Below are 12833 nucleotides of genomic sequence, written 5' to 3'. Positions count from 1 at the left end.
CATGTAATCTGATTTTGGGAGTGTTGGTTGAGGGAGGAAGGTTAGCCAAAGCACCACAATTCTTGCTCCTTTTCAAATAATGCCATGAAAACTTTAACATCCATCTTAACAGGCAAGCTGGGCCTCTGACATCTCATCTGAAAGATGGTACTTCAAACAATGCAGCATTCCTCCAGTACTGCACTGACATGTCAGGCTAGATTATGTGCTCAAGTCCTAGGCAATAGTGCTTTTCATCTGAGCCTGCTACTTCCTTAACTACCCTTTGAATCTCTCACTTAACAGTTACCCACTTCACAATCTTTTCTTGTAAAGTTAATTTCCTATGATACTTTAATCAAAGCTTTGCTGAAGTCTAGGTATATGAAATCAGTTCTATTTTCAATTAATTGTTATATCCTCAAAATAAAATTATAGATTTGTCATGCACAATCCATCACTTTGAAAGTCATAGACAGCTTTTAATCATTCCTGATTTCACCCAATGCTTCACTGTTGTCTTGTTCAGAATACGTTATGTTGCTTTCCTCCTCAGCTGCTCATTTAAGATCCCATGCTTCATAAATTGGCACATCTTGCTCTCTCCAGAACCTTGGCATAATTCCCATAATTATCAACACCCTTAAAAGATGGGATGTACCAGATTTAATTTGCTTTGAAGTCAGTGAGAGCTGGGTGCCTTGCTTTCTTTATTGTCCTTAGTCATTTTTAGATCCATCATTTTCTCCATTAAATACCAACTATGTATGAGGAAGGCAACAACTAATTAAGTAGACCAGTCCCAAGTCTAATAATTCATCCATAGGATGGCACCTCTGATATTGTAGCACCTCCTCAGTACTACACTGGTGGGTCAACATACATTGATTTCAAGGCTTTCTATTTATAATACTGTTCATAATTAACTATAATGCTTTATCAATATTTACCAAAAAACATTTCTGTCCTGAAGTTTTAATAGAAACTCCATGTTCAATGAATGAAACCAATCAATATAACCGTTTCTGGAACTGACCTGAGTGCAGAAGTCTTTAACACTTATGCCTCCCTCGAGGAAAAACTCAAAGAACTCCGATCGTTTCTGCAAGTATGCGGATGTTAGCAGTCGAAGATACTGCACTAAATGATCTGAAGCAGCACGATCATTGAAAACAGCAAGAAGTTTTGAGACCGAACCATCCGTTTCCACCAGGTCAATCACATCCATAAACTAGAACCAGAGAATCTAACAGTAACATCTGTATCAATGCAAGTTTTTCTTAAAAGGAAACTACAGAAGTTCTTTAGCAAATTTCGAGCAGAAAATGAAGATGACTCATTTTGATCAATATTCAACAACACAGGCAAGTGCTCCTCCAATAAAAAATACTTCAGGATTAAAGACTCAAACAAAAAAAAAAAGGGAATAACCAACCACATTGACTCACTAGTATTTTAAACAATTAGATCCATTATGGATAGCTATTATGTACTGTCGGAAAGGTTTGCAGTACAGATTCTAGTTATGGATTTGGAGACAAATGCATCCCTTTAAATTTTGATCATTCATTTTGAGCAGTTGAGTCAAAAGGCATTAGTAATGAAACCTTCAAATTTGTCACTTTCCTCAGCTCTTCATTAATGGAATACTTACTGTGGTGAAAGAATTTTCAAATGTACTTTCGGCAAATCCAGCAGATGAAAGTTCATCTCTACTCCGCATTAAATTCTTTCTAAGTCTAAAATAAAAATAATTCACCATAGGAGAAAAATGATTATTAACTTTTAAGGTTAATTATATGAACACTGTGGAGAAGATTTTCACTGTTATATTCATAGAAATCATGGGCCAAAACTTGCGCTCACAGGCTTCTTGTGGGTGGATGCCTCCGACCAAAATTTATTTAACGAAAATGCCTGATGGTCCCAGAGGAACAAACACTTCCAGTCTGAGGCCTGGATGCAGAGCCCAGCACAGAAGCCCACACATCCCAGGAATGCAAGCTCAACCTGAGATCACGTGGGCCTGGACCACCAATGAACATGGAGTATTTTCTGCTAATAATGGTGAGGTCTGTTTCTATGGGGTCCCATTACTATCAATGAGAATACCCCTAAAAACACAACACAAATTTAAAAAACACCAATATTTAAAATTAATTAAAATTGAATTAAATTAAATGTTTTAGGAAAAACATTTTTCTTTTAACTGTTTTACAAATGTTTAATAGGGTTAAAAATAAACTTACCTTAATGAACAAGGTTTTTAATATAAAAGTTAGTTATAAAATTTAATTTTTCTATCTTTTAAAACTCTTATGCTGGTAAAAGCACACCTAAACCCAGAAAACCTGGAGAGGCCACAATTTCAGGGCTAATAACTTTGCTTTTTAATACATGTTTACTGTTAGCTGTAAATATGAACAGTGGAAATCTCCATATAGCAGCTAGAAAATTCAACAAGATTCAAGATTTCAACAAAATCTAAATCTTAACTACAATTCTACACAGTGAGTTACTCATTTCAAACCAGCCATCTGGTTGGTTTGCCTGACTGAAATATGACTGGATCTCTACTTAAAAAGGAAACATTTACAGGGCAACGGGGAAAAAGCAGGGGAGAGAGCCAGCAAAGGCACGATGGGCAGAACTGGCCTCCGTTTCTAATCTTCAGGAGGGGAAGAAGGGGAATAAAATTCCCTAGCGTAGTCTTGAACACCTCCGCGATCAAATCACCCCTCTTCCACTTCATCCTCCACTGTAACAGCACAATAACACACATGTAGGAAGAGTCAATGACTAATGTACTGTATTTAAGTTCACGAATCTGAATTCATTTGCATCACTACCTTGCAACTCCATCCTACTTATCCATTATTCTGCAATATAACTAGCAACAGCAACCACAAAACAAGCTTACTTTTGTATTCCCTTTTTACTTCCAAGTAGTGATTCCAAGTAAGCAAAACTCAGTGCTCGATAAAAGCAATTCCCATCACCAAGTGTTCTTCTGAAGGCGGCATACTTCCCACTGATATCCTTAAAAATAAACAGATGGATATACACATACAGGCTGACAAGAAGTAATTTTCAATACAATTCTTTCAACTTTTAAATTATATGCTTGAAATGTGCTGAAAACAAATACCCAAACTAACATTATAGTAGTGAATAATAGTAATGGTACAGTATATGAATTATATGACATGCAGGTAAATTAGATATGATCAACTGATTTTTTTGTCAGAGTAACTGAGAAAAGCAAAACTGTATTTGGAAATTTCATAATTGGGGGGAGAGAGGGGAGAAGGGGGGGGAAGGAGAGGAGAGGGAGAGAAGGAGGCTGAACAGCCGGGCCAAAGACTTCGGGCTGGATTTACAGGTAGGTAGCGTCGGGTCTCAAGTCGGGTCGGGTGGGAGGTGAGCCTTATCCACGCAGCCCCAGTGAGGCCATTCGGCCAGGGCTAGGGGCTGCGTGCTTCGGGCCCCTCCCACAGTTTTGGGCGCCTGAAGCTACTGCACATGCGCGCCCACTGTAGCGCGCATGTGCAGAGGTCCCGGCACTGTTTTCAGCGCAGGGACCTGGCTCCGCCCCCCACAGCTCATGCTGCGCCGCGCCCAGCTCCAGAGGACCTGCAAGGAGCTGGAGAATAGGTGAGTTTTTTTTAGGCGCACTTTGTGGCGCGAAAAACGGGCATCCAGGTCAAAAAGGCGTGGCCCGAAACTTGGGCCCATAATCTTATACGTTTCGATAAGATCACCTCTCATTCTTCTGAATTCCAATGAGTAGAGGCCCAACCTACTCGACCTTTTCTCATAAGTCAACCCCCTCATCTCTGAAAAACTACTCAAGAACCACTTATAAAACATTGGATTTGTTCTTGTTACAATATATAATTTTTTCTGCTTGGGTTAACTAAATCGACTGCAAATGTCTAACTATTATCACTTAGATTTACTTGATCATTTAATAAAATTGTTTTCTATTTTGAACAAGGTCTCATTTAATGCACTACCATTTTCGAAGCTCAAGATGGGATATTATGGAAAAGTAATTACTAAATAGGATTTGTTGTTTGTTTACCCAGGCACGTTACCAAAAGGATTAACTGAATCTTACTGCAATGATAAACTCTGGTGAGGTTTGGAGAGCTGGGCCTCATTCATAAGAGTGATCTAAGATAAGACAGCCAGAATCGATGGCAGAAAGATTTAAGAAAACATAAAATGCAACGGCCCTTACCAGTATTAAGGAAAATAAAAAATACTGCAGATGCTGAAACAAACAGAAAATGCTGGCAACGCTCAGCTGGTCAGGCAGCCTCTGTAAAATCATCGAAATTTACAGCACGGAAGGAGGCCATTTCGGCCCATCATGTCCACACTGGCTAACCAAGAGCTATCCGGCCTAATCCCACTATCTAGTTTTTGGTCCATAGCTCTGTAGGCACTTCAAGTGTACTTCCAAGTATTTTTTTTTAAAATGTGGTGAGGGTTTCTGTCTCTACCACCCTTTCAGGCAGTGAGATCCAGACCACAACTACATTCTGGGTGAAGAAATGTTCCCTCATATCACCTCTAAATCTCCCCCCAATTACTTTAAATCTATGTCCCCTGGTTGTTGACTCCTCCACCAAGGGAAACAGGTCCTTTCTATCCAGGCCGCTCATAATTTTTATACACCTCAATCAGGTCTTCCCTCAGCCTCCTCTGTTCAAAAGAAAATAAACCCAGCATCTCCAATCTTTCCCCATAGCCAAAATCCTCCAGTCCAGGCAACTTTTTTGTAAATCCACTCTGCACACTTTCCAGTGCAATCATGTCTTTCCTGTAATGTAGTGACCAGAACTGCACACAGTACTCCAGCTGCTCTTGTATTCCATGCCTCGACTAACAAAGGCAAGTATTCCATATGCCTTTTGGGGAACTGTGGACCTGCACTCCAAGGTCCCTTTGTTCCTCCACAATTTTCAGTGTCATACCATTTAATGTGTATTCCCTTGCCTTGTTCAACTTCCCCAAATGCATTACCTCACTTATCCAGATTGAATTCCATTTGCCACCTGACTAGTACATTGATATCTTCCTGCAATCCACAGCTTTCTTCATTATCAACCACACAGCCTATTTTAGTATCATCTGCAAACTTCTTAATCATACCCCTAACAATCATGGCACCATGGGTGGCTCTGCTGCACAGAAGGGCGGGAAAAAGAGTGGGAGAGCTATAGTGACAGGGGACTCTATTGTAAGGGGAATAGATAGAGGAGTTTCTGCGGCCGCAACCGAGACTCCAGGATGGTATGTTGCCTCCCTGGTGCAAGGGTCAAGGATGTCTCGGAGCGGCTGCAGAGCATTCTGGAGAGGGAGGGTAGACAGCCAGTTGTCGTGGTACCTATATCGTTGGTACCTACATGCAAGAAGCGGGAAGAGGTCCTACAAGCTGAATTTAGGGAGCGAGGAGTGTAAATTAAAAAGTAGGACCTCAAAAAGGTAGTAATCTCTGGAGTGCTACCAGTCCCACGTGCTAATCAGAGTAGAGGGAGCAGGATAGTTAGAATAAATACGTGGCTTGAGCAGTGGTGCAGGAGGGAGGGATTCAAATTCCTGGGACATTGGAACCAGTTCTGGGGGAAGTGGGACCTGTTCAAAAGGAACGGTCTGCACTTGGGCAGGACTGGAACTGATGTCCTGGGGGTAACATTTGCTAATGCAGTTCGGGAGTGTTTAAACTAATATGGCAGGGGGATGGGAACCTATGCAGCGAGTCAGGGCGAAGTAATATGGAGTCAGAAACAGATGGTAGAAAGGTAAAAAGCAATTGTGGAAGGCTTGGTAAACAAAGGCAAGAAACAAAAAGGGCCACACATCATCATTCTAAAAGGACAAAGGGTGTAAAAAAACAAGCCTGAAAGCTTTGTGTCTTAATGCAAGGAGTATCCATAATAAGGTGGATGAATTAACTGTGCAAATAGATGTTAACAGATATGATGTGATTGGGATTATAGAGATGTGGCTCCAGGATGATCAGGGCTGGGAACTCAACATCCATGGGTATTCAACATTCAGGAAGGATAGAATAAAAGGAAAAGGAGGTGGGGAAGCATTGCTGGTTAAAGAGAAGATTAATGCAACAGTTAGGAAGGACATTAGCTTGGATGATGTGGAATCGGTATGGATGGAGCTACGGAATACCAAAGGGCAGAAAACGCTAGTGGGAGTTGTGTACAGACCTCCAAACAATAGTAGTGATGTTGGGGAGGGCATCAAACAGGAAATTAGGGGTGCATGCAATAAAGATACAGCAGTCACCATGGGTGACTTTAATATGCATATAGATTGGGCGAACCAAACTGGAAGCAATACGGTGGAGGAGGGTTTCCTGGAATGCATTAGGGATGGATTTCTAGACAAATATGTCAGGGAACCAACTAGGGGGGAGGCCATCTTAGACTGGGTGTTGTGTAATGAGAGGATTAATTAGCAATCTCTTTGTGCGAGGCCCCTTAGGGAAGAGTGACCATAATATGGTGGAATTCTACATTAGGATGGAGAATGAAACAGTTAATTCAGAGACCATGGTCCAGAACTTAAAGAAGGGTAACTTTGAAGGTATGAGGCATGAATAGGCTAGGATAGATTGGCAAATGATACTTGAGGGGTTGACAGTGGATGGGCAATGGCAGACATTTAGAGACTGCATGGATGAACTACAACAATTGTACATCCCTGTCTGGCGTAAAAATAAAAAAGAGAAGGTGGCTCAACCGTGGCTATAAAAGGGAAATCAGGGATAGGATTAAAGCCAAGGAAGTGGCATACAAATTGGCCAGAAATAGCAGCGAACCCAGGGACTGGGAGAAATTTAGAACTCAGCAGAGGAAGACAAAGGGTTTGATTAGGGCAGGGAAAGTAAGAGTAAGAGAGGAAGCTTGCAGGAAACATTAAGACGGATTGCAAAAGCTTCTATAGATATGTAAAGAGAAAAAGGTTAGTAAAGACAAATTCTGCAGTCAGAATCAGGGGAAGTCATAACGGGGAACAAAGAAATGGCAGACCAATTGAACAAGTACTTTGGTTCGGTATTCACCAAGGAGGACACAAACAACTTTCCGGATATAAAAGGGGTCAGAGGGTCTAGTAAGAAGGAGGAACTGGCAGAAATCCTTATTAGTCGGGAAATTGTGTTGGGGAAATTGATGGGATTGAAGGCCGATAAATCCCCAGGGCCTGATGGACTGCATCCCAGAGTACTTAAGGAGGTGGCCTTGGTAATAGCGGATGCATTGACAGTCATTTTCCAACTTTCCATAGACTCTGGATCAGTTCCTATGGAGTGGAGGGTAGCCAATGTAACCCCACTTTTTAAAAAAGGAGGGAGAGAGAAAATGGAATTATAGACCGGTCAGCCTGACATCGGTAGTGGGTAAAATGATGGAATCAATTATTAAGGATGTCATAGCAGCACATTTGGAAAGAGGCGACATGATAGGTCCAAGTCAGCATGGATTTGTGAAAGGGAAATCATGCTTGACAAATCTTCTGGAATTTTTTTGAGGATGTTTCCAGTAGAGTGGACAAGGGAGAACCAGTTGATGTGGTGTATTTGGACATTCGGAAGGCTTTCGACAAGGTTCCACACAAGAGATTAATGTGCAAAGTTAAAGCACATGGGATTGGGGGTAGTGTGCTGACATGGATTGAGAACTGGTTGGCAGACAGGAAGTAAAGAGTAGGAATAAATGGGTACTTTTCAGAATGGCAGGCAGTGACTAGTGCGGTGCCGCAAGGTTCTGTGCTGGGGCCCCTGCTGTTTACATTGTACATTAATGATTTAGACGAGGGGATTAAATGTAGTATCTCCAAATTTGCGGATGACACGAAGTTGGGTGGTAGTGAGATCTGCGAGGAGGATGCTATGAGGCTGCAGAGTGAGTTGGATAGGTTAGCTGAGTGGGCAAATGCATGGCAGATTAAGTATTATGTGGATAAATGTGAGGTTATCCACTTTGGTGGTAAAAACAGAGAGACAGACTATTATCTGAATGGTGACAGATTAGGAAAAGGGGAGGTGCAACGAGACCTGGGTGTCATGGTTCATCAGTCATTGAAGGTTGGCATGCAGGTACAGCAGGCAGTTAAGAAAGCAAATGGCATGTTGGTCTTCATAGCGAGGGGATGAGAGTACAGGGTCAGGGAGGTGTTACTACAGTTGTACAGGGCCTTGGTGAGGCCACAACTGGAGTATTGTGTACAGTTTTGGTCTCCTAACTTGAGGAAGGACATTCTTGCTATTGAGGGAGTACAGCGAAGGTTCACCAGACTGATTCCTCGGATGGTGGGACTGACATATCAAGAAAGACTGGATCAACTGGGCTTGTATTCACTGGAGTTCAGAAGAATGAGAGGGGATCTCATAGAAACGTTTAAAATTCTGACGGGTTTAGACAGGTTAGATGCAGGAAGAATGTTCCCAATGTTGTGGAAGTCCAGAACCAGTGTTACAGTCCAAGGATAAGGGGTAAGCCATTTAGGACCGAGATGAGGAGAAACTTCTTCACCCAGAGAGTGGTGAACCTGTGGAATTCTCTTCCACAGAAAGGTGTTGAGGCCAATTCACTAAATATATTCAAAATGGAGTTAGATGTAGTCCTTACTACTAGGGGGATCAAGGGGTATGGCGAGAAAGCAGGAATGGGGTACTGAAGTTGCATGTTCAGCCATGAACTCCTTGAATGGCGGTGCAGGCTCGAAGGGCCGAATGGCCTACTCCTGCACCTATTTTCTATGTTTCTAAGTCCATGTCATTGATATATACCACAAAGGACCCAGCACTGAGCCCTGCGCAACCCCACTGGATACAGCCTTCCAGTCACAAAAACATCCATAAACCATTACCCTTTGTTTCCTGCCTCTGAGCCAATTTTGGATCCAACTTGCCACTTTGCCCTGGATCCCATGGGCTATTACTTTCGTGGCCAGTCTGCCATGTGGGACCTTATCAAAAGCTTTGCTAAAATCCATATACACTACATCATATGCACTGCCCTCATCAACCCTCCTGGTTACCTCCTCAAAATATTTAACCTTCCCTTAACAAATCCATGCTGACTGTCCTTGATTAATACATGACTTTCAAAATAAAGATTTATCCTGTCACTCAGGATTTTTTCCAATAATTTTTCCACCACCAAAGTTAGGCTGACTAGCTTGTAATTATTCGTTCTATCCCTTTCTCCCTTTTTAAACAAAGGTGCAACATTAGCAGTCCTCCAGGACTACACCTGTAGCCAGAGAGGACTGGAAAATGATGGTCAGAATCTCTGCTATTTCCTCTTTTGCTTCTCTTAACAACCTGGGATATAATTCATCCGGGCATGGGGATTTATCAACTTTCAAAGCTGCTAAGCCCCTTAATATTTCTTCATTCACTATGTTTATCTCGCCTAATATTTCACACTCCTCCTCCCTCATTGCAAAGTCTGCATCGCCCCTCTCTTGTGAAAACAGGTGCAAAGTATTCAATTCATTAAGAATCATACCCACATCTTCTGCCTCCACACACAGATTTCCTTTGTGGTCTCCAATAGGCCCTACTCTTTTTCTAGTTACCTTCTTGCTCTTAATGTATTTATAAAACATCTTTGGGTTTTCCCTGGTTGTACTTGCCAACATTGCAAAGAAAGGGAAAATAATATTTTGTATAACCATTTGTCAGAACTGTAATTTATTACAGATAACCTTTAGCTACTCATCTGTAACATGTTCCAGTTCTGATCAAGTGTTATACCTGAAAGGCTAACATTTTTTCTTTCTTTACAGATGCTGCCTGACCTGATTCATGTTCTTAGAATTAAGGTCTCTTGTTGCTCGACTTTCTCTTACATTGAGCTAGTTAAGCACGTAGGTATAAGAGGGAGCACAGGCTATGTTCAGTCTATGACTAGTCATGTCTACATGGTTAAAGCAGCAAGTCTGTCTACATTATCCAGTGAAGCATATGTGGTTTTTACATTAATCCAGCAAGAGTGCCTAGATTGCATATTTTTGACTGGGTATCCAGATCAACCAGCAAGCCAATGGTACAAGTTATTTAAAATAAAATGTGCACCACATTACTGACAAACAGAGAAATGTATGCACCTGTTGTAAGTACTGTATAACCAGATAAGTCTGATCATAAAGAATGTACGATGAACCTGTGGGACACAAACTGTATCTCATAAATGGATTGAACTGATAGTTCATGAGCAACTTCATTACCAGATTGGCATCTTAATGCCCCAAAGAGGATATAGGTCAAATTATAGAGTTCGTCTATACATGTTGGGTAATTAAAACAATAAAGTCCATTTTAAATGCAAGCTGTGTATAGATTAGGGCAGTGCTAGGTACCTGTACATTATTAAGAAATATGACTGCCATTCCACACCCTCTAGCAACTGGCCAAATAGAAAGGCTTGGGGTCCAGGCTGGCAGAGCTTGGCAGATGCACAAATCTAGACAAGCTGGGCAGACTGAGAAACATGAATAATTTAAGAGGTTAAAGTATACAACAACCACTACCCCATGCAGACTGCAGTACAAATGACAAGATGCCATCGAACAGCAGTTAGCTTTCTATGTTATCAGAACAGTTTATGGGACAGATCAAGGTGGAAAACAAGTCACTTGATGTATTCACTAAACTTGTCATCTCAAAGTTTAATTTTTGAAAAAATGCCAGTATCAACATTAATTCCCCACACCCCACACAAAAAAAAGATACTGTATGCAAATACTAATCTAACTCAGGTCGTAGCCAGTATATGCATTTCAAATTTGAAAATACAAGTGTTTTGCACAGAAAATGGTAAATTGTTAACGCAGCTTCAACAACTCAGTTTGCATTACATTTACATTACTGACATACATTATAAGTACTGCCTGATATTTAATTCTTGAAGTTCATGCGAATACCAGGATAAATAGAAGCATCTTTTAGGAGTCTTTACAAAGCTGTACTTGAACAATATCATACCTGCACTTTTTGTTGGTAAATTCTATCTTCAGGATGTTCTTCTCCAAGTGCTAGTATTTCACTTTTATCAGAGACTATACAAACAGATCCAAACTAACAAAAAAGGGAAAAGAACACTTAATAGAGCAATCAGTGCTCAAAAAGAAAAATAAAATGATATCCACAAATGCAAAGCTTTACATTTTGACATTTGAACAAAAATTTAACATATTAATATTCTACTTGCTTGCAATGTCAGCTTTTTGAAAGTCACAATGTTACGCCTACCTAGTATTCCATGCATATATTACAGACAATCACAAAGCTTAGATTCTCTAATGTAATTATATCAAGTTAGAAACTAATCTGAGACACTGTTTCTGACAATATAGTGTAGGAAAGTTGAGTTTACAAATAGGAAGTGGTAGATTTCACCTTTCCTCTTGCAGCAAATATGAAGGTGGCAGCACCTAACACACAAATAATCAGTCAAGAGGACAGGATTTCAGAGAAATATTAAAGGTTGTACAGGACAATGTATTTTAAAAATACAAGGGGGTAGCTGAATTAAAAAGGTTGGCCAACTTTATGAACAAGTGGTCAGGAAACTGGAGAAGTAATGATCATTTCCATACCATCACACACAATGACAAAATTATGCATTCCAAAACTGTAAACATCAGTGATAAATTTGAGGATTTTTTTCCTTCTGTGTAACGATTCATTGTGTTGTGCATATATGTTATCACTTAAGAAAACGTTAGTTCAAGTATTTTGTGGCTAAGTCATATAGGCAAATTACCAGAAGCTTTACTTTGGGCACGGACACAATGGGCCGAAATGGCCTCCTTCTGTGCTGTAAACTTCTATGATTTACTGACTAGTGCATCCATCACCTAAAGGACACATTTGAACATAGCAGTAGACCTGTATAGCACATATAATCCATAAGATTACAAGTAGTCAACTTCAGAGGATGGGATGGCACACGAGGTTAACACTGACCTTTCACTTCTGGAGCTTGGATTCAAATCCAACCTTAATTGGCAACCTCACTGAGAGGCCGCAAGGATACCTGGTGTGAAAAACGGAGAATTCACATTGGTGCAGTAGGTGGTGCTCTGCTGAGATTGGGGTTATGGGACATTGTTGGGACAGCAGAGAAAGAGCTTTGATCCACATCTAATCCAAGAAATGATAATGACACCGAATGCCTTAATTAGGAAATGTTCTAGATCACAAAATTAACACAAGTAACTAGATGAATAGAAAAAGTATGCAATCATACAGAATAAAAAAATGCAACGTTAATCTTGACTACCAAAGCAATGCATGAATGCTGTTATCTGCCTACTGGGACACTTTTCCCCCTGAATCAGCAAAAGAATATCCCACCTTAAAATCACACCATAGCAACTTTTGCAGAACTCCAACACACATTTTAAAGACAGCCTATTTAGACACAGGCATCTTACATATCATTGCATTACAACAGATATATAAAATCCATTTTAACTTGAATAGATTTAGTTACGCCTTCTGCATCTTAGAGGTGTCACATCGTAAACGATTAACCTACTAAATCCATTGCAACTACAATCTTGCACCAGCCCAACCCAACCCAAAACCCATCAAGCTTGCTGCTCTACTCCCTTCCCCCACGCAATATGTCATCGCTTTTACTTCTCACATTGCAAGAGGAGCGGGCAAGTCTGACTTACTGCACCATCCATTGCGCCCCCTCTCGAGGAGCGGCCGGCCGGCTCGTGCTCTGCAGTGACATGCGGCGCGTGCCCCGAAACTGACACATTGCCCGCAAGCCTCACGAGACGCACATCCTCGGCGGCCCCCTCGC

General features: G+C 41.0%; 1 protein-coding gene across 2 annotated transcripts in view; it reads right to left on the bottom strand.

Moving 5' to 3' along the window:
* The window catches only part of LOC139263444 (ubiquitin thioesterase OTUB2-like), a 15836-nt gene extending 3003 nt beyond the window's left edge, over positions 1 to 12833 (bottom strand). Inside the window, exons 1-5 of one of the 2 annotated variants that reach the window (XM_070879531.1) lie at positions 12700 to 12833; positions 11000 to 11092; positions 2900 to 3018; positions 1634 to 1718; positions 1016 to 1210 (exon numbers count right to left, since the gene is read on the bottom strand). In XM_070879531.1, coding sequence (XP_070735632.1) covers positions 1016 to 1210; positions 1634 to 1718; positions 2900 to 3018; positions 11000 to 11092; positions 12700 to 12711 — 504 coding nt within the window. In that variant the 5' untranslated portion in view covers positions 12712 to 12833. Of the gene's footprint in view, positions 1 to 1015; positions 1211 to 1633; positions 1719 to 2899; positions 3019 to 10999; positions 11093 to 12373; positions 12627 to 12699 lie in introns of those variants that run through there. The other variant, XM_070879530.1, reaches the window with a different exon arrangement.

This window comes from Pristiophorus japonicus, chromosome 4 (assembly GCF_044704955.1).
Source record: "Pristiophorus japonicus isolate sPriJap1 chromosome 4, sPriJap1.hap1, whole genome shotgun sequence".
In the NCBI taxonomy this organism is placed as follows: Eukaryota; Metazoa; Chordata; class Chondrichthyes; family Pristiophoridae; genus Pristiophorus; species Pristiophorus japonicus.
Note: the sequence above shows the minus strand (reverse complement) of the source record. Positions and strands in the feature narration are given on the sequence as shown.